Below are 24,060 nucleotides of genomic sequence, written 5' to 3'. Positions count from 1 at the left end.
GTGACAATCAAATCTGAGATAAAGGTACGTCCAGCTGACGAGTCTTAAATAGGTAGAAGTGTCGCGCGTTCTGGATTCCACTGCTAGTCACTATCCATCCTTGCTTAAAAAGCTTGTGGCTTGAAGCTATATCGAAGCAATCCTCACAGGATGTATATATGCCAATAAGAGATTGATCCATTGCAGTACTAAATAACAATGGGAAGATACAAGTAAAACAACACCAAGTGAATTTAAAACTAATATTTGTTTATCTTATCAGATGAATATTAAATACCAAATGTAGAAATGTAATGAAAACATTTAACTCTATTACAAATGTTAAGAATAACATTGGTCCATCAGTTTAATAATGTAAATCTAACGAAGAAGTTATGTTTCTTTTTTTTGGGGGGGAGGGAATAGGGGAGGGGAAAATGTATTATATCTGTCATAACTGACAATTGTTAAATGTAATTTGAGGTCAAAACATTTTAAGGACAAGTACAATTTCTTTTTCAAAAGAAATTTATGTAAATTCTTACTGAATATCCCTTAGCAACAACATAAATATAGGTGTAGATAAATTGTAAAGGAGAATAAATTTTTTGTTACCAATGTACACTTCTGAATCATGATAAACATTCAATCAATAAAGATTAATACTATAATCATTGTATAAATCTAGAATCCGGCATTCAGATCATTTAAAATGGTACAATGAACTAGTAATAATGATAAATACGATTAAACTGATAAATAAACCCATCATAGTAATAACTATGTTCTCATTGGAGACAATTTTCAAGAAGTAAATCATGAAGTTCTAATGTGAAACTATGACTATTAGAGTTCAACCATGTTGATTGTGAGGCAGTTACCTCCTGATACTATTGATAGTTGTGCAATATTACGGGTAAATTGAAGTTAAACTTGTAAACCATTGGATTTTAACTATGTGATCTAATGGTGAAGTAATCGCTCCTGGATTCGATCCTTAGTGAAATAGTAAATGCGCGCTGTTAATAATGAGTCTTATACTAGGATGAAACAACTATCTAATGATTCCTAATTTATAATGGTTGTCGAACTAACATCAATTCTTCATTAAAGCCATGAGAATATTCAATTATGACTTTTCATATTCAGACGTTTACCCGCCACATGGGATCCAGATCATTCCACTGAATTAAACAAAAGGCACTTAACACTGAAAGAAAATAATAATGTGTAGTTAAGAATAAATCATTCGAAAATCTTTTTACATTTATAGCATTAAAGAGCAAACGATTGTTATTTTATGTTATAACCGTTTGCCCCCAAATGCCCTGGTACGGCCGAGAGTGGGAAGAGTTCGCTCTCCCTCTCGAAATGCTCTCACATGGCCACGCGTATATAGCCTCTGCCAGGGAAGTCCTACTCACTGCATTCTCGTGGCGGGGGTGTTGTTTACGAAAATGAGAGGACGAAAAGCGAATGTCCGGCGCTTTAACCGGATTCCAAACCAATGGTGTACATGGGCTCCAGTATCCCGAGGGAACAAATGGCGTATGAACCAATTGTTGGTCACCGATTACCATGGGACTGCATCTCCTCACGATGCTCCACTGCCTTGTGGATCAGACCCTCAGGTCGAAGGCTCGGGGTGTGACCCCCTCTGAAAACCACCTGATTCAGTTTGGGCACCCAGGCAGTGTCACAGCCCTCACACATATCGAATGAGATTTGTGTGGCGTATATGTATTTGGTGCCTCTTTGTACCAATATCTATGTGTTGAAATAATAAATATAACCGTTTAGGAAATTCGCAAAGAGAATAAAGCCATCAACCATTGAACAAATTAAGTACAATAGGATATTATATGGATAGAATAATATTAGTAGCTAATCAAGGTTGATGGATACGTCATCTACAAAAGGGATGATAATCAAACCAACAACAAAAAAAACACTAGAACTTGTCCACTTGAATAAAATGGTGCTATGAATAATACTTCGTAAAATTAGAACGTAAATAGAGATCGTACTGAAATGATGAATTAGCTAAATCAATACAGAAACGAAGTCTCACCTGATGAAATACTGACTCTAATACCTTTACACAGATTTATGATTTGTATTTTGTTTGAACGAATCTGTAGATAAATTTACTAGAAACCCCCTATGAGGCTAAGTAACTACAGTTGACATGGTATCTAGAATTATTTCATATCATTTGTAAATTTCTATTTCAGATGAATCGTTTGTTTATAATAAAATCTAAGAGGATGAGTACATCAAACAATGTGACAAAGTATGATAATTAGAATAAACAGCAGTTGATATGAAATCATCCGAATTGTAATCAATATCGAGCTCATTTAGTACTCGTGCTTCGCATTGAACAAGTTTCCCACAAGAAACAAATGCAATATGAGGACAAATAATATTTGATATGACATCAAGATTTGATTCTTCTGAAATAGTTTCCTCGAATTTATTAAGAATGTCATTGCAGAGCAAAGGATCATTAGAAAAATAAGCATCCATCAAAACTACATCAGGTTTTCAATCATAACTAGGTTCATTCAGCATATTTTCCTCAGATTTGCAAGGAACTTCGTCAGAAATAAATGAGTCATTAGGAAAAGCCAAATCTGGTACAATAACATGAGCATTCTGACAAATTGATTGATTAGAAAACGTTGTCTCACAAGGATTCCGAGTTTTATTTAACTCTGAACTGCTATATGACTCTACACTGTCTTTTAAAATCGTTGATAAAGATAAATCATCATTATAAATACTCAACTTAATAGAATCAGAATTACAAGACTTAATATTAGTTGCAGCAAGATGAACAGTAGTATTACAAACTGACTGAATATGTCCAATATCACCACATTTAAAGCACTTAGAATTACGAAATTTACAGAAACTAAAAGAGTGAAACCTGCAACGGGACAAACATTGACCAAACTTATTCCCATCTTCATGAACTGCATCGCAACTCCTCAATGAATTATCTGCATAACCTTGAGTATGAACTGGGTTGAGATGACGTAATGAAGTGGAATTTTCTATATCCTCATGAATCGTTTTACGAAATCTTCCTCCTTTACCACATTCGAAATTTGGATACTTAACATAGTCTAGCAGTAGTTCCCTAAGAGTTGCATAAGGAAGTGAAACAAGCTTTTCCGGCATAACCAGAGTTTTTAATAAGCTATATGCTTCTTTTCCGATGAGTGTGAGGAAATGTGCCACAATATTAACATCCTCATCATCTTCCTTCAAAGCGGAGAACAGCAATCCAATCACACTTGATGGCGAAACTCTGGAAGATGTAGAGTCCTTCACATACCTGGGAAGCATCATCGATGAACAAGGAGGATCCGATGCAGACGTAAAGGCGAGGATCGGCAAAGCAAGGGTCGCATTCCTACAATTGAAGAACATATGGAACTCAAAACAACTTTCAACCAATATCAAAGTGAGAATCTTCAATACGAACGTCAAGGCAGTTCTACTGTATGGAGCTGAAACTTGGAGAAGTACAACAACCACAATCAAGAAAGTACAAGTATTTATAAATAGCTGTCTACGCAAGATACTCAACATCCATTGACCGGATACCATCAGCAATAGCCTTCTGTGGGAGAGAACAAACCAACTTCCAGCTGAAGAAGAAATTAGGAAAAGACGATGGAAATGGATAGGACATACATTACGCAAATCGTCAAACTGCATCACGAGGCAAGCCCTAACTTGGAATCCTGAAGGGAAGCGAAAAAGAGGAAGGTCAAAGAACACATTGCGTCGGATAATAGAAGCAGATATAAAAACGATGAATTACAACTGGACGGAGCTAGAAAGGATTGCCCAGGACAGGGTTGGATGGAGAATGCTGGTGAGCGGCCTATGCTCCTTCACGAGGAGTAACAGGCGTAAGTAAGTAAGTAAGCATCATCTTCCTTGGTCATAGCCCAGATTTCGAACCTTTCAAAATAATCCTTAAAAGTATCAAAATCTGAATGTATGTCCAACTGTTCCATCACAGGGTACATCGCGACGCCAATGTGATAATCAGGAGTATTTGAATTATAGTATGATTTAAGAATCCCAGAAATAACGTAATCGGATCAAGAAGTACTAGATAACCACAAACGAATCTACTGTATTTAGAATTCGAAATCAAGCATTCAACAGGTACCAAGGAATCACTAGTTCATTCAAACACCACACAAAGCTTAGTATCATTAATTTTTTTAAAATTGTAATTCCATTCTAGTGTAAACTACTTAAACATTAGTGTTGAAAACACTTTGATAATTCTCAAACCCTGAGAAATATCGATGAGACTATAAGTTATGGACGAACCAATCAGATTTAGGATGACAGGTCATGGATTTTGGCTCAAAATCCATTCATCCAATTGTCTAAATAGCGTCCTAGCATTTTAGCTGATGTCAGTTCGTGATAAAAACCATCAATCTAATTCCTAACCTTAACCATTAACTGTAAATCATCATTTTAATTCCTCTTACTAGTTTATAATCCTCATTTAGCCCTATTAAGTAGATGGACATTCCCCCAGGTCGCTCAAAAATCGTCCATAAATTATAGGCTCACCGAAATATCTTAAATAAATAAATAATAAACTATTATGATATGGAACTTACTTACTTACTTACGCCTGTTACTCCTCGTGAAGGAGCATAGGCCGCTCACCAGCATTCTCCATCCAACCCTGTCCTGGGCAATCCTTTCTAGCTCCGTCCAGTTGTAATTCATCGTTTTCATATCTGTTTCTATTATCCGACGCAATGTGTTCTTTGGCCTTCCTCTTTTTCGCTTCCCTTCAGGATTCCAAGTTAGGGCTTGCCTGTAGTATTACAATATTAGTAAACGACCAAATTAGAAAAATCAGAACCGTTAGGAATAAAACTTGATTGTGTTGTTTTTTTAGGAAACTGGGGGATTCTATGTTCTCTGAACCGGAGCTCAGACAAACAAAACTTTATCAAAATCATTCACCTGAGCTATAAATCTCCACTATCTCTATGCTAGATGTATACAACTGAACAATACTCAAGTAGACTAGAACAACTTGACAGTATATTTAGACAATTCATTTATTTACTCTCACCCTTTCTCTTTCTCCTTGTGATCGATTGGATCATGAAAACGTCTACATCTGGAGGGAAGCACGGGATGCTGTGGACATCTAGGATGCAGTTGGACGATCTAGACTTTGCAGATGATCTGGCTCTTCTATCGCATACGCAATAACAAATACAGGAGAAAACAGCCAGTGTAGCAGCAGTAGGTCTCAATATACAGAAAGAGAAAAGCAAGATTCTCCGATACAACACAGCATGCAACAATCCAAGCACAATTGACGGAGAAGCTTTGGAAAATTTAAAATCCTTTACATATTAAGGCAGCATCACTGATGAACACGGGGGATCGGATACACATATGAAGGTGCGAATCGGCAAAGCAAGAACAGCATATTTACAATTGAAGAACATCTGGAACTAAAAGCAACTGTCCGTCAACCAACACCAAGGTCAGGATTTTCAATACAAATGTCAAGACAGTTGTACTGTATGGGGCAGAAACCTGGAGAACTACAAAAGCCATCATCCAGAACATACACGTGTTTAATAACAGTTGTCTACACAAAATACTTCGGATCTGTTGGCCAGACATTATTAGCAACAACCTACTGTAGGAGAGAAGAAATCAGATCTCAGAGGCCGGGAAACGGAGATAGACATGAGAAGAATGAACAAAAATTGGGTAGAACTGGAAAGGAAGGTCCAAGACACAGTGGGTTATAGAATGCTAGTCGACGGCCTACGCTACATTAGGAGTAACAGGCGTAAGTAAATAAGTAAGTAAAGAAGTTCATAATAATAAAAATTTACCTTTAAAATGAACAAATCCTCATTGATCAAATGGGATTAATTTACACTTCATTAAACTATGACAACAATAATTCAGTGAGTTTATATCTTTCGGTTGTAACTAATTAACGATTGTTATAGCTTCTTGATACTTTTATAATGGCAATATTTAAAATTGAAGTAATGAGAATATAGGCTGATATCGATTTAATGGGTATGTGATAAGAAACTAGAATAAGTTGATCAGAATTATTCACTTATTGTATTTCTGATAACTGAACTCTTAACATCAGTAGCTTTCTGATCACTGTGTAGCCTCCAAAAATCACCTACGCTTCAATCTCGGACACTAAACAATAGACGGAAACTTATTGAAGTAGTCTCTATCATAGTGTTAATTTCTAAGCACTTTCGGCCAAATATGAAAGTTGCAAATCTATCTATTTATCTTGTCCTCAACCACACCATTTGTTTAACTGGCAGCATACTACTGAAAATCGTCATCCACTTTCTTCCAAACATTCTTTCCTCAAGAAAGTGTCTTCATCGAACAACAAGATTGGACTTTTTGCTGTAAGGTGTTAAAAACCCATCCATTACTTGATTTGACATCCGAACAACATGTGAGATGTTTTAAACGGTACTACCCACAAATGCCCTGGTACGGACGAGGGTGGGGAGAGTACGCTCTCCCTCTCCAAATGCCCTCACATAGCCACGCGTAAACACCCATTGACAGGAACGTTTTACTCACTGCCTTCTCACGACCTGGGTGTTGTTTACAAAGTTGAGAGGACGAAAGCGAATGTCTGGTGCTTTTATCGGTTTGGTGGATCCTCCGTGTTCACCTAGAGGAGTTGGAAAATGCTGATTCCAAACCAATCGGATCCAGAGGGAACAAATGGCGTATCAACCTATTGTTGAACACCGGCTACCATGAGACTGCATCTCTTGACGTCACTTCCTTGTTATTAGGTCAAAGTCTCGGGGTGTAGTCCCCTAAGAAATCCACCTGCTTCGGTCCGGGCACCCAGGCAGTATCATAGCCCTCCCACGAACCAAAGATAACTGCTACTGGTCTCACCGTTATTGTGTGGGACATATGTATTTTGTGCCTCCTTGTACCAAGTTTGCATGTTCAAATAAACAATAATAAAATAGTACTATAATACTTATGGATAATTTTCGTTCAAGTCAAAATTTCATAAGAATAACGATCCTGTCTTATTATAGTTAAACAATTGTAAGAATATTATGTTAAACATACATGTTTCTTCCTGTTAACTATTGCCTTCGTATTATAATTTGTTTAGGGTAATCTTTATTAGATGATGGTTTGAGGTAGTCAACAGGAAACCGTTGACCCGGGTTTTGTGCTACTTGGCACGAGTCAGCAAGGTGTACATGTAATCTTGAGGGAACTGGTGCTCCCTGACAGATTCGATCCCGTGTCACCCAACTTCACAGTCAGAGACGTTACCACTGGGCTATCTGGGCCGCTGCCTACCTCCAGTAGGACTGAGATGTAATCACGATTGATTGATTGATCACTGGGTGGTGATCAATGTCATGTGTGTCAAATCCCTCTTAGTGCAGATCGATTACTATCGACCAAGTTGCAATGTGGCCACTAGTCTAGATGACTCGACATTGAGTGCACTATGTTGAGATAATATGGTGATTTGAAGTAGTCAACGGAAAACGTACGTGTTTTCCCTTGCTTACTATTGCCTTTGTAATGTAATTTGTTTACGGAAATATTTCTTTTAAATTATGATGTATGGGGAAATTATAATCAAGCTTCTAAACTTCTTGTAAATATTACGAATATCTATTGAGCTACTTAATTAAAAGTTAGTAGTCAGCATGTATGTATCTGTTTAGTTTTCAATACGAAAGGTTTGGATTAATTCAATAGAAAACTATCCTCCATTAAAATGTTAACAAGAGTTACTTAATGTGATTGATTGAACAATTACAAACATTAGAAATTTCGTAATTCTCAGTACTGAGTTTAAACCTGAGTTATATTTATTACTTTGGAGTTAATAAAACTCTGTTAGTTTGATTTATACAAGCTACAGTCTTTCTCAGAACAGATTACTGTTAATCAATTGGTTGAATACATGATTTGAGAAACTAAACATTGTAGATACTAAATATCTTGTTTAGTAAGTGTGTTGAAGCCCACATCAACATTATAAGTTTCTTATTTCCTAAACCACGACTTCCTTACTGAACTTTATTCTTTTGGGTATCTGAGATTATCTAAAATGTTGGACTACACTACATTTAACTAATATCTATGTATGTATGCATTATAATGTAAGACTGATAAATAAGCCTGTTTTCAGGCACAGATTTTAAACTTTATTTTATTAATTCATAACAAATATACATGTCCTGCCAAATGTTGCAAGAATATAGTTATGTTAGCTGATAAATAGCAATATTATCAAGGTAACTACGGCAAAAATAAAAGATTCTTGACCAATAAAAGGGCTGAAAATTTTAAGTGCATCTTTATGATCAATGATATGTCGTAGACATTGGTAGAACATTAAACAGCATTGATTAAATTGATGAATGAAATGACAATCAAGGCATAGTTACAACTAGTTACTAAGGCATAAACATTCCGGACAGACAAGCCCGGATATATGTATATATATATATAAATTAGTCACAAAACAATCCGTTGAAAGATTTCTCTATATTTATACATATATATTTCAAATTCTATCTTAACATATTACTAGTGTAAAAGAGAAACAATGTAATTCAATGACTAATTTAACATCAATTCAGTAACTTAGATGAATCTAGCTACTTGATAATATACCCGTATTGCATAATACATTATGATAGATGATGTGTGGTTGAGAATGATAATGATTGGTTGTCTGCTTAGTCAGATATACAGATAGTCCGACAGGTTTTAGGTGGATTGTGTCGGATAATTGTCAGTTTCCGGTGTGGAAATATATATTTACATTTTAGTCAGGCTAATCACATGTTCGTGATCATCTGATTTGTGTTGAATTCCTGTAGAATAGGCACTGGGAGGGAATTTAATGTAGATATTTGTTTAAGGTAACTTAACATCCCATACATATAGACGAAGTAAAACCAAGAATTATAACAATAGATAAGAATAAAATAACCTTTATAATTAAAAACCAAAATAGTTTACAATTATGTTACTTTTAAAATATTAAATTCCATTCTCATTAACTTTGCTTCACAGTCAGTCAACTACAACGTAGGACCAGGCACATATAAGCATCGATTCAAGTTGACAATATCTCATTAGCACAACAAGATGAACACCAGATCTATAGATTATACTCATTGTTTTGCTTTTTTTGTTGCTATAATTCAACAGACAAAATTTCTCTATTTTAATTAAGTTGTAAAATGAATACACGTAATCAATAATTAAATGTTTAATAATAAACCGTGACCAGTGGAGTTATTCCGTGCCGGGTAGAGACAAGTATCTACCTCAGTATAGTGGCGCAATTAAGTGGGTTGGTTGAGGTTAGACATTAACACCATTGGATGCCGGATTAGTGGTAAAGTAGGTTAATCGTTCGTGCACGGGGCTGAAGGCGCTGGGTTCGAATTCCGAGAGCGGGGTCGTGGGTGAGCACTCCTGAGGAGTCCCACAACAGGATGGAACGGCCGTCCAGTGCTTCCAGGTTTTCAATGGTGGTCTAACACCAATTGGTTCAAGATCTCAATTAATAATAAGTGTTAACTACTATATTCAATTTACAAGTTGCATTAACTAAGGGTGGATGGCCTAACTAAGATGTGGTACCAATCACTGAAGTTGTTTAATGTTGGCCTGAACAGTGTAGTAGTCTGTGTAGTTGATTGTAACCAGCAGTTCAAAAAGGGGTTCAGAATCTGTCTCAATGATGTTCGATCTTTGTATTCCCCTAGTTATTGAGTCTTATAATTATCTTATACTTTTGATTCCTTCTTCTCGAATCATACTATTTATTAACTATATTCCCTACATTGATTATGACTGAGTGAATAGAGTCAAAGTCATTATTAGTTGGGTGGTGTTAGGCAGTCGACAAGTAGCGCTGGTCCCAGGTTACGTTTATTATATCAAGCAACTGGCTTTAAAAGGTAGTCAATCCTATCCGACACTAAAATTAGGAAATATTGGGTTTGGATTGTAAAATGGTCGAATATTTTCACAGGATAAAGATTTAATTAGCTTATTATTAACATTTTAGAAAAACTAATTGGTGATAGACCGGTAATTCCTAGATACATCGTGTGCTGTCTCAAACCTAAATGGTAAGTGAGAAGTGAAAACGAGATGTACTATTGGAGTAGGTGAGTTGAGTATATGGCTATGGTCCTAGTCTACACATCGTTGTCCGAGTCACTAAGGATTAAAACAATTTATACGTCAGTTGTTAAGTTTTGGCAATTAAACCTTTCTACTCATTTCAGTTTTTTTTATTTCCGCAGTGAATCTGATAAGTCATTTGGAAAGTATTATTGTAACTAGATCGGGCTGTAGACCAAGATCGTTAGACAAAACGAGTATATATCACAATCAAAACATAGTATTTCAAGATTTCAGGCACTTGTTGTTGAAGGTTAATAAACGGAAATTTCCTCATCCATTTGTAAAGGTTTGAATCCTTTGTAGTTAATGTTATGGACCACAATTAGTCCATACCTTCTGAGATGACTCACTCGATATTGACTACGTAAATAACGCCTAGAGAGTTTGAAGCGGAAGCCACTGGGCTTGAGTCCCAATGTAAACATCAACACTGGGATAGAAGTTCATATGACGAATAACAGATAGGGCGAACCTTGTGTCTTGGATCCCACTACTAGTCACTAACCTTGTATAAGAAATGAGATTTATCTAAAGTAAATAAGCCTCTAAACATTTAGAGGAGAACTGAATAGAAAATTGCGTTAAAATATCTTATTGAGGAATTTCATCTTAATTTCTGGTAGACAGAATTCTTGATTCAATCCATAGACGTTAAAACAAGGTGATACATTTTACAAGAACTGAATGCATTACGTCTGTTTTAATTGCATTTAGAGAACAGACAATTTTCTTGAAATTTTGAGTTAGTTTACAGAAACGTTTTATAAAGATATTTCTATTCCACTAGGAAAAGAAGACTGATACTCTTTGATTGAAGGCAGGCCCAATACTAACTAGCGCCGAACAAAAGATCAATGACCACCAGTCTAAGATCGTTATTACATTTCATACAGACGTACCTTATGTACAAGCAGATCAGACTGCATCACACCATGAAATAGAGAATGATTGTTGTTTCGCGTTCTCTTTTTCTGGTTTTAGATGATTACATGTAAATTTTAACTGGACTGGAATTGGCCTATTTCATACCGTTTATTTCTCCTCTTTGGAAACATGATGTATCAGTCTTCCTATTACGGAAACACCGGTTCCTATACGTTGTAGCATATAACAACTGATAGCCAGAAAATCAATCACAAATCTTAGTTTCGTCAGACCACAGCATCTTCATTAGTTCTAATTCAACAATCCCACCTCTACCCCACAAATTTAGGGTGTTTTATGATCTTACAACCCACTACATGTCTAAACACAGTAACAACGGCCCCCAGTTAGTGCTGAACAAAAGCATGTTGTGAAAAACCGAACTGTAACACTGGAGAAGAAACTGTTTAGTCTATCTTTCTTGGCGTAAACGTAACATCTATCATTTCAAAACGCTCGTGATATTGTAGTTATGGTACTTACTCAGCTTATTTATGCTCTTCATATATTATCTATTTAGAACAACACTGTGTTTACAATGCTTATGGCTTTCAAGGTATGTATTCAGAAAATAATGATGAACTCTAAGATGCCATCTCTGATTATACATTTCGCTTGCACCTCACACCTCACAGTATTAATATATTTATGACATATTTACTGTCAAAACAATTTATCAATCACCTCTCACATAATTTACCCTCGTTTTTTAAATGTTATTACTATTTTCAAAATATATTATTACTATGTCTTGCTGCTTTGATTTTGGCAAATATCTTCGACCAAATGCATATCTACAAAATTGTATATTGTCCTTATCTACTCTCCAAATAGTCATGATTAATAACTATGTGATAAGATTGCCAAATGGTTAGTCTAATACAACTAGTGTCAGTGAAGCTAATATACACCTATATGTACATAGAATACAAAATGTAGCAATCTTGTCATTATAATTTCAAATGGCAATTTTCAATGTATAAGAGTAAATGATATTGTCTACTATTTTAGACTAGGTAAATTTGAAGAAATAACCTTACTGGTTGACAATTTAAGCAGTAAATTTATATTAAGATTAATCTTTATTGAAAAAGAAAATGCCAGTCAAAATGTGTCACAGTAAATTTAACTTCACTTACAGTAGATCAAGCAAACCGAAATAACGAAAAAAAGTTCTTTTTACATGAGTCTATTGTCAAAATGCAACAAAATGTTCTTAGTGTACATTAATTAAGAAAACAGCATTTCACTGGTAATAAACAAGACGTAAATTATTTGTCAGGAAATTAAAATAAAATTTGAATAAATATAAACTAGTAAATGAAGTCATAAACTGAAGATACAAACCGGAAATCAAATAAATTATTTACATTTACCTAAAACCTGGTAGGAAAAGTAGGCAAATTGAAAAGCAGTATTTATTATAAGCTGGAATGTCTTCGAAAAAAAGAACTTATTATCACATAAAAAAGATTACTTCTTCTCATTCTCAACAATATGTAAACCCTCACTTATAACAGATGACCATGAACTATCGTCAATTTTTATGAGAATAATTTCCACAGCATCTTCACGTACAATCAGTTGTGACCGTTTATTATCTAGTGTGCCCGGTAATTTGTTAACATGAAGTCGATAATTACAGTCTTTTAAAGAATCAAGTCCATGAAATTCAAACAGAAAACCATCATTACTTAGATGAAATACTATTTCACCATTTGATGCTTTTTTGTAAAGTTTGGGAATAAGTTTTTTATGAAATTCTAATATAGTTGATGATTTTAAGCCATGAATTTGTATAGTAATACGTAATTTGTTTGTTGCTAGACTTGTATCTAATGCGTAATTTGGTACTACTGAATTATCATCACGACTTGAATATGCCATAATTTGAATAGATCTAAAAGTAAACCGGTGAGATAAGAACAAAAAAGGTGATTACTAACGAGGTTGATCAATGTAATCATGAAACATTCACTTTCGGATACTATTGATACAATGGCGCTGGACATGCCAGAATTTTGAACACGTCATAGATCCTATGTCACCATGAAAAATTCTAATGAGTGAACGTGTTGTTGAACGCATTAGAATGTTTACCCAGAACAAATAAAGTATGATTTAAAAACGAATGAAATAAAATTCCACCTGCTAATAGATGATGTATGTTCGGAATAATAATATTGAATGCAGTGTAAGTTGTTTTTTATGATCGAGAAATTTCATTTAGTCCGTTTCTTAGCATAAACGTACGCCTAACCACGGATGTGTATAGGTTTAAGTTGCCACACACCACATCAGACCAGTTGTAAAGGAAGCTGATAAGATGAGTAAAAGAACTGAACCTCCTTGGACGAGTATCAAAAATTAGAAGATACAGCACTAAGAGATGAAATTAAATCGAAGAATGACGAATGACTAATCAAAATTGACTCAAGATCCATATCATAAGGAATGCCAAAGCACCATTGCGACTGATCTTGCGGTATATCACAGAACGCCTTCAACCGTGGATCCTGAATAACACATGGGCTTCAACTAGAAAGGTCTGAGCACAACAGCACGATTCACACAGATAGTCAGTGACTATATGAATTCATGACAAGTTTCTATCTGCTTGCCCTGGTTTTAAACCTACTACGTTATCAAGAAGCATTAAAACTAGGGGTGAACGGATACTTTAAGTGGACTCCAGGATATGCCAATCGATAAGAATTTTAGGAAAGTCGTTTAGATCCATCTTGAAATATTAACGTAAAAGTGTAATACAGAGAAAGTGGCCACAAAAGACATTTTGTTTAATCGAAGCTTTCACCGACAAAAGACTTATATTCAAGAGCGACAGAGCATTATAATGCTCTGCAAATTTCATAACATTTCCAAGCTCACAATAGGATGTCTTGAAAGTAGTGATAAGAATCCAAGTGGTTATGAATGGAATAAAAGAAGTGGTGAGACTATAATTTATGGAAGACTTTAAAGCGATATTAAGGTGGACTAGAAAAACTTCAACCAATTACTATGACTAGGAAAAGTTTAAAAATAAATGTGAGGAATTACAACTAGCTGTTTGTGCTTAAAGCCAACGATTCAAGTCAGGTTTTCTACCACGAACCGACATCAGCCATAATGCCAAAATGTTATCTATTCAGATGGATTGAGATTCGTGCGAATAATTAAGTAGTTTTAACTTTAACCTCATTAGTCCCTTCATAATTCATAGTCCCACTATATAAGAGGCAAAATAGAAATATCAGACAAGAAGAATGACGTACTATCTTGAATCCTTGGAATGTACCCAATCTCCCTATTTTGGGGTTTTCCCCAAAGCTTGAGTAAATCAACAACGTTTTGGGGATGTAATGCCAAAACTTGCCAAACATCACAACTTAATCAACCTTTAGACACTAAAGCACTTTATACTTGGAGTTAATTGCAGACTAAAAGCAATTTTAAACCAAATTTACGGTATCTCCTCACTGTAACGCCTAACTATATACAATTTGCGTCCCCCAAGGTTAGGTAATTTCAAAATTCAATAATAAACATGTTTGTGACGAGCTTGTATGAAACGATCAAATCCTTTGCGTTCGCTCTTTTGTGTTTCACTACGATTAAACGTCTTCATTAATGCTCAGTTAGAGGTGTTCAGTCACTCAACTTGAATATTTCTAGTCATTTTAGTAGATATTTATGTGTTTGGGTATTATGTTTGTTCCACAACAGTATGGTTCCTGGCACTATCAGCTACCGCATTTTTTGACTGGCTATAGTTTGAAAAAGAAAAAAGAAGAAGTCTGAGTGTAGGAGAGCTAGGCGAAATTGATCGTTTAAAGAAACAAATAAGTGAATCAATTAATTATGCTAAAGATTTGAGAAACCCGAAGTGTAACCACAGGTAGAAGGAGTTGAGGGTTAAAGAGATAAGACTAAAGTGATGATATCTGATTATGATGAAAGCAAATAAGTTACAAGATATTCATTAGGGACCGCTTTTCTGAACAGGAGATGAAATTCCGTGAGCAATCATTATCAAATATCCTCGTGAAGCAATAGCCTTAGGTTGCTGTGATCCTTTCTGCCAGGGCAGCATGCTAAATGATCAAAGCTGTCATCAAAATAGGCGGAAGTATACCCGAGACTGTACTACGTGATATCCGATAATTTAGGGATCGACTCGTCGACCGTGTTGGTGAGGTTTTTGTAGGATATATGTGTTGGGGTGGCTTGGCTTGCTTAGTATGTTGTATGCCGTCGTCAGTTTACGTCTTATCCTCTTACGACTCAGAAAGGATAACCACAAGCATTGAAGCCTATCTTCATAAGATTTCTTTCTCACTATTATCATGAATTTTCCTATTCTTTAGTATAGTCGATCTATGAAAATTATTACTGATTTGAATTTCAGGGTCAGCTGAGCATCAGCTGAGTTGCATAAAACATTGCTCAGGTATGGAAAGGTGAAGTACCTCCTCTGGTACTTTGATGATCTGGAGAGAGAAAATATTATTCTTGATCAATCGAAGTTATTAAGATAAAGCACATCAAATTATTCCAGTGGCATCGAACATAAGAAGAATATTTCATTATATTGAAAAACGTAAGTCAATTTCTCAGTCTAAAAATGCTACAGATACTTTTTTAAGTCCGTAGAGATGAACTTAGTGAGATTTCAAAGTTGCTTAGGAATTATTTCTTAGCTGGACGATCGTAGAGACCCCTAGGAAAGTTTTCATAGTTGGAGTAACTTGAATAAGCTTGTAAACGAACACATGGTCCTCAATTAGCTGTTGATCACCAACGTAGATGATCTATGTCGAATGACTGAGGACCTAGTCGAGTTGGATGGGAATAGCTTGACCAACCAGCTGACTTCAAAATCACATCTCATGACTAGCCCTTGACGTAGATTACCCTTCCGTCGTACCCAGGTTCCCAGCTCAACTGGATCCATCGGAGATCGAGGCGGCACACACAGACCTTCCTATAGATGTCACTCCACCGACGATCGAAGAAATCAGGATGGACATCAGACAAATGAAGTGTGAGGAAGCGGCAGGACCTGACAATATGCCGGCCAAAGCACTAAAGTCAGGCATAGACGAATAGACAGGATTCCGTAAGGATCGGTTATGTACAAAACAAATCGCGACGTTACGTATCATCGTCGAACAATCAGCTGAGTGGAACTCGTCACTAAATATCAAATTCATTGATTATGAGAAGGCGTTTGACACTGTGGATAGAAGAACAGTATAGAAATTTCTTCGGCACCATGATGTACTTGCTATGGCCGTCAATGTCATATGGAATTTACACAACAAACAACACCGCTAAGTTGCACAAGGAGGACAGGTGACAGATGCATTTTAGGTGAGGATCAGTGTCAGACGAGGATGTTTGCTCTCCCCTTTCCCTTTCTTCTGGTGTTTGACTGGATTATGAAACCTCCATATCTGAGAGGAATCACGGAACGCAACGGACAGTCTGGATTCAACTAGAGCATTTGGACTTCGCAGATCACCTAGCCCTTCTATCCCATACACACGAACAAATGCAAATGAAGACAACTGGTGTAACAGCAGTCTCTGCATCAGTAGGCCTTGACACACCAAAGGGAAAAACAAACATCCTCAAATGTAGAACACCAGCCCAATCACACTTTATGAAGAAACAATGGAAGACGTGGAAACGTTCATGTACCTGAGTAGCACCATCGGCAAACAGGGAGGATAGGACGCAGACGTATAGGCGACGATTGACAAAGCAGGGACAGCATTCCTACAGTTGAAGATCATGCGGAACTCAAAGCAACTGTCAACCAACATCAAAGTTAGAATCTTCAACACAAGCATCGAGACAGTTCTGCTGTATGGAAATGAAACTTGAAGAACTGCCACAATGACCATCCAAAAAGTACAGGTATTTACGAACAATTGTCTACTCAAGATACCCGATGTCCGTTGACCGAATACCATCTGCAACAGTCTAATGTGGGAAAGAACAAGCCAGCGGGAAAAGAAAAGACGTTGGAAGTGAATAAAAAATACATTGAGAAAATCACCAAACTACATCACAAGACAAGCACTTACTTGGAATCCTTGAAGGAAACGGAATAAAGGAAGGCCAAAGATTCCACTAAGCCGAGAATTGGAGGTGGAAATGAAAATGATGAAAAGCAACTGAAAACAACTGGAAAGGATTGTTCAGGACAGAAATGGACGGACAATACTGATGGGCAATCTGTGCTTCACTACGAGGAGTGACAGGCGTAATTAAGTTGATTTAGAGGTAGTATTTGAAGATTTTAAGGCTGATGAGCTGGTTATATGAATTCGGAAGAGATTTTTTCACAGTCCATAATGTACTACTTGATTCAGTCTGTTCAGCTAGTAGTGTCAATTGAGAATAATACAATCGTTATCAATACTGAATCACTGTTTAATTTAGGAAGGGCTTTACAATCATGCATACTTTATTATGCCTTAGAAATCTCTCACTTTTTAGTTTAAAGGGAAACATTTCAAGAAACTTTTCCATCAGTACCCAGAATGTTTGACACTCTCATAGTTCACAAGCCAATTCTCGGTTTGAATACTTTAATTACCTTGTTTATCTTAAAAACTCGTTGTGATCAGAAAAACAATAAATATGTTTTTAATAAAACAGCAATATCATCAATCACTTCGAAGTAACTGCCAGTAAATAACCATTGACTCGACCTAAATATTTCACAATTGTCATTGGAATGCGTCTTTAATGATCAACAATTAAATTGAGTATTTACATAGTCGGATTATGAACGACTGCAAAAAGGAATGCCGAACCATCCACAATACCAATGGAGAACCTCCGGGCTCATATGAGACCTTCAGCTCTACATAGCCATATAGTTTACATGAATATGCTGTAGTTAAATTAAAATATGATTGGTCGTTAAGCGTGGACAAACAGACTGCTAAGTGTGTGATTTTCTTTACTTTCATTGATTTCTACTCGGGACCCACTGAAACTGACTGCGTGTAATTGTATTTGATAAATTAATTATCTAGGTTATACTCTGATTTTCTATTCTGAATCATGAATCCTGGATGTGGTATGACTTGACTGGTCTTATTATTGTAGTATACATGAGAGAAAGAAAAAAAATTAACAACGCGTTAAATCAGAATGTAACGTTCACTGTTCAGAAACTATCTCCTAGTTTGCTTCAAAATGTTAACCATTTTGTAGAAAGGTAATAATGAAGTAATGTTATGTTGTTAATTTCCCATTGAGCAGAAATGTGAATTTTCAACATTTTGTGACTTCGTGATGGTTACTTTTTCAGAGCAAATAATCATTCATTTTCTTCTAAGAATTGGCTTACGTGAAGTCATGAAACGTCAAAAACTGAAGTTTCTACTTATTTGGATACTATAAATATATCATTATTTAATTATTAACGATTTCAGAAGGGGATTTTGCGGCGATTTTTAGTAATTTAATGATTGAATTCAAGAGTCAATTAAAGCTAGACCACCATGGAAAATCTGGAAGCACTAGATGGACGTTTCGTCCTAGTATGGGACTCCTCTCGCGGGGCGAGATCGAGGGTACGCACTACGAAGGAGTCCCATACTAGGACGAAACGTCCATCTAGTGCTTTCAGGTTTTCCATGGTGGCCTAGCTTCAACTGACTCATGAATTCAAATATTAAATTATTAACGATTTGTTTGTCCAAATGACAGTTTTTTTCGATTGTGTGGACATAAATCCGTTACTTTTCTCCATCGTCATGTATTTTAACCACGTGAAGGCTTCTCATTAGAAAATTAGATAGTGAAGACCATTTCATTTTAATTTTTACTGATAATATGATCTTTAAAACATTTGATTTATTCTATGTTAACAATCAAGATATAAACTCGAAAATACGAACGAACCATATGGATAGTAAAGTATATTATAAATCAGTCAATCAGTCAGCTAAAACGTAGGACCAGACACATATATGCATCGGTCCAAGTTGCCATACCTCATTAACACAACAAGATGGACACCGGATTCATAAAAGTAGAGGTGGTAATATATAAAACAAAGATTGCAATAGGGATATAGTACAAGTAGAAAGAATCAGTTCGTAGAAAGAAAGATATAAAGCGATTTTAATCTCTTAGTTTAAGGGAAGACAGAGAGTGTATACACCGACGCCATTGTGATCGATTCTGAGCCATGTCACCAAGAGTCTCCAACCATTGGTTACGATAGTCACGCGGACCCCAACCAAATAGTCTGCATCTACCAACATGGCTCAGACTAGAAGGTGGATGTAAATGCGATTCAACACAAACTTTGAAAGTGTTAATGTTGACAACTTTGACAGTGTTCATAACAGTGACTATCATACCATTTGCCTGTGTAATGTAAGTATTATTATTGTGCTATAGTGTAATAATGTAGGTTGGGTCAAGATAATATCTGTGAGATCTACATGTCTCTCTCCAATAAGTACGATTGTCTTTAAATGTTGTACACAAATTGAATAATTAAAACTCATTTTCAAAACTTACTGATTATTAGTTCAAACTATTTGTTCTATGATTTTGATTGTAGTTACATTATATCGAAACTAGTTTAACATTTCTGCTAGTTTTCTATCGAATAAGATGCAAATTATTGAAATTACACAAGAGTAAATTTCGTTTAATTCTGATATCGTGTCGCTATTTATGACTTCATGGATAATCTAGTAATAGGAAATTCAGGTAGCAGTGATATTAATTATATGTCACGTGCTAGCTGATTGAATGAGAACAGAGAGTGGCCTTAGTAACAGTGTATTCTGAGAAAAATAATCACTATGTCAAACAAACAATGCACCTTGAATTTCAAGGTTCAACTTAAACAGAAGTTTATTAAAGTCCTATATGTATCGTTCTAGGTGGTAATCTTTAATCTAAAAATTTCAGGAATAAATGTCTGTTCGAACATGAGAAGCTGGTATTATCATAGAATGGCTAGTAAGCTCTTTATTTCAGAGGGTTATTTGTCATTATATATTTAACATTATAAAAATATGAACAACTCACTTTATTTCTCCATAATTTTCAACTTCACCTCCTTGAAGATGCCACAGGTATATAGATTTTGACAGCGCTTTAACCAGTAACACCTTCTAATATGAATCGTACCCACTAAGTGAAATCAAAAGACAGAAGCGAGGAGGTCCGAAGATATATTTCATAGGTTATCAATATATCGAGAATTGATTGATCTAGCACCTTCAGCTAGGTAAGTCCATTAAAACTAATATGGTCAGCATCCAATGTCGTAGACTTACAGAGCTATTGATTTTGAAGATTTATTTACCGCTACACTGTAATATTTCAGTAGTAAAATTTCTCATAAAGTTTAAAATGGAGATGATATCGCATAGAAGTTGATGAAAACAAATATCAGCATGGTATTATAAAAATGTAAACAAAATTAGAGATAAATTCATTTTCGTATTGTTTGTTTGAATCTCTCTGTTGATGTTTAAGACTACAATTGATCAATCTCTCTTATTGACATATGTGAATACTGTGCGGGTTGCCTTGATATTGCCTTAATTCACAAGCATCATAAGCAAAGATGGATAGTCGCTAGCAGTGAAATTCAGGACATGCGTTTCGCCCTATTTTGGACTCGTCAGCTGGATGTACCTTCATCTCAGAGTTTATGTTCACTCTGGGACTCCAACCCAGTACCATTGGCTTCAAGCACCATAGCGTTATCCACTTAGCTACTGAGTCTTGATAGCCACTTGCTGATGCAATGGAGTGAAGTTAAAAATCACTTGATATTGTTTACTTGAATCATCCCCTTGATGTTTAACACTGCAATTGATCAGTCTCTCTTATTAGCATATGCGCATACTGTGCGGATTGCTTTCATATTACCTTAAGTCACATTCATTCTAATCAAAGATGGACATATGAAACGCGTATCCTGGATTCTACTGCTGGCTGCCACCCATATTTGCTTAAAATTAGAAATATTCAATAGAAGTCCCTAAAAGATCCACTAAAGCGGTATAAAAAAACAAGGTTGACATTAAATGGTTGTGTGATGAAATAGTTGGCAATAAAGTTAATTAGTTAAAAATATAATAACACACTAGAAATGAACAGTGTAATCTAATGAGTGAATGAAAATGTTGAAGCGATATACAGGAAAAGTTACCAGTGAAAAGAAAGACTAACAGCTGTTCGTTTCTAACCAGGTAAATCAGTTTAGCAAGGATTTTAAAGCGATTTTAAAGTATCCACTTGATTTCACTGGTTGAAATCATGAGTCAGTTGAAGCTAGACCACCATGGTAAACCTGGAAGCATTGGACGGCCGTTTCGTCCTAGTATGGGACACCTCAGCAGTGCGCATCCACGACCCCGCACCCCGCGAGACTCGAACCCAGGACCTATCAGTCTCGCGCCAGGCGCTTAACCAACTAGACCACCGAGCCGGCATCCAACGGTGTTAATGTCTAACTTCAACCAGTCCACAAAGTTTCGCTACCGTACACCATTGTCTTCAGTGAGTTACTATCTCACAACAGACGTGGTTGAACTCCACTGGTAACGACTTCTCACTAGAACTCCAGGAGTGTCTCCTGAAGTCAGTCACTAGTGAGCAGGTGATTATTATTATCAGAATGGGTTTTGTGGAGGTTTTTAGAAATTTCAGTGGTTGAAATCATGATTCAATTGAAGCTAGACCACCATGGAAAACATGGAAGCACTGGACGGCCGTTTCGTTCAATTGTGGGACTCCTCAACAGTGCGCATCCACGATCCCGTCCCCCGCGAGTATCCACTTGATGTTCTAAATTATTTAGTTGCTTAGGTATTACGAAATTAATAGCAATCACTCCCTTTAAGTTAAAATATTTTGGAATCTCGTTGTAGGATCTAAAATAACACTTTTTCCTATTCTTTTTATAGATTAATAAACAGAACCATGTATATGATACTTCAATAAAATGGTTTCCTATACAATTGTAGTGATTTAGTTTTATGAAGAGAATTCAATTGATGTAATGGAAACATTTATTATTATAACCAACTGTACCTTTTTGTTTAATTGTATCAAAAACATACTTTTTCCATTGTTTGTGACCTTCAACTTACTCACGTACACACGGTATTCTCACCTGTAAACTTTGGCACGATCTCGGTATTATTTAGATACCACGAAATCATTATCAATATATCCTAACTACAATCTACAACTGTCCTTTTAATATTTATCCTATGGAGGGACTTGACTTGGTAGTCGATCTGTAGTGGTGATCATAGTCAACTGAAACTTGATACAACTAACTCATTTAATTAGATTGAACATGTTCAATTTTACTGACTTTTATTTTATATTAATGATAATCTAAACATCACCATTACTATAACATAAATATCCTATTCCCTAAGCATCTAAACATAATCAAAGATCAGATGAGTGATCATATGTTGTTTGTTTTTTAAGAATTTGATTTGTACTTCACGTAATTTCACAATTCAAACAAAAGATCATCAACAAATAATGATAAATTTGAATTAGTACATTGCAAAACGAATTAACATCTTCTTAAATAACTAACAATCATTGAATATGAAGAAAAGAAAGACAATAGAGATTCTTAATTGATATGTTATAATAGGAAGATTTGATAGAGAAGTGCGCATCCACGACTCCGCCTCGCGGGATTCGAGCTCAGGACCTGTTAGTCTCGGATGCGGGCGCTTAACCACTAGATCACTGAGCCGGCATCCAATGGTGTTAACGTCTAACTTCGACTAGTCCACGAAATTGAGCGACACATCCACCATTGTCTTCGGTGAGTTACTATCTCACAACAGACCCGGTTGAACTCCACTGGTCATTGCTTCCCACTAGAACTTCAGGATATGCCTGTTGAAGCCAGTCACTAGTGAACATATGTCGATTAGCAACAGAAGGGTTTTGTGGAGTTAGACATTAACACCGGCTCAGTGGTCTAGTTGGTTAAGCGTCTGGCGCGAGACTGACAGGTCCCGGGTTTGAATCCCGCGAAGTGGGATCGTGGATGATACTGCTGAGGAGTTCCACAATAGGACAAAACGGCCGTTCAGTACTTACGGGTTTTCCATGGTGGTCTAGCTTCAACTGACTCATGATCTCGACTGTTGATAAAGAGAAAGTTTGTAAAAATCAAGATTATTTTGTTAGTGAAATAATGAAATCTGTAAAACTATAGTAGTTTTAGAAAGATTATTATTATCTTGGAATCGTTATAGTTAGACATTAAGGCCGTCGGATGCCGGCTCAGTGGTCTATTACTTATGTATTTATTTGAACATATAAATATTGATACAAGGAGGCATCTAATACATATGTGCCATACAATTCAGTTGAGTTGTGTGTGGGCTGTGATACTGTCTGGGTGCCCAAGCCGAAGCAGGTGGTTTTCATGGGGAACACAACTGGAGTCGTCGACCTGAAGGTCTGATCCATAAGGCAATGAGGCAACGTCAGGAGATACAGTCCCATGGTAGCCTGTGTCAAAAAATTGGTTCATATGCAATTTTTTCCCTCAGGATACTGGAGTACATGTGCACCATTGGTTTAGAATAAGGGTTTTACAACTCCCCTAGGTGGATCCTTCATATCCACCAACTCAATTGAAGCACCAAACATTCGCTTTCCTTCCTTTCAATTGCGTAAATGACAACCTCCGCCGCCAGAAGTCAGAGATTAGGACTTTCCTGTTAGTTTGTGTATACGCGTAGCCATGCAAGAGGTTTAGCGTCCGTGTGCGAGTCCGAAGGCAGTAGGTTCGAGTCCTTTTGGTGCAGGATAGTGGATGAGCACTGCTGAATAGTCGTACAATAGAAC

General features: G+C 36.2%; 1 protein-coding gene across 1 annotated transcript; it reads right to left on the bottom strand.

Annotated features, from left to right (window-relative positions):
- Positions 1–12,232: 12,232 nt before the first annotated feature.
- On the bottom strand, positions 12,233–14,706 carry MS3_00004874 (uncharacterized protein). Its single transcript, XM_051212850.1, has one exon. It carries the CDS (start codon positions 13,054–13,056, stop codon positions 12,643–12,645), a length of 414 nt encoding a protein of 137 aa, XP_051068771.1. The 5' UTR covers positions 13,057–14,706; the 3' UTR covers positions 12,233–12,642.
- Positions 14,707–24,060: the final 9,354 nt, after the last annotated feature.

The sequence above is a fragment of the Schistosoma haematobium genome, chromosome 3 (assembly GCF_000699445.3).
Source record: "Schistosoma haematobium chromosome 3, whole genome shotgun sequence".
NCBI lineage: Eukaryota > Metazoa > Platyhelminthes > Trematoda > Strigeidida > Schistosomatidae > Schistosoma > Schistosoma haematobium.
The sequence above is the reverse complement of the archived record's forward strand: the minus strand, read 5'-3'. Positions and strand labels throughout refer to the sequence as shown.

What these genes read in the sequence shown, in the direction of transcription:
- MS3_00004874 (XM_051212850.1), bottom strand. Translation starts at nt 13,056, where the DNA reads ATGGCATATTCAAGTCGTGATGATAATTCAGTAGTACCAAATTACGCA.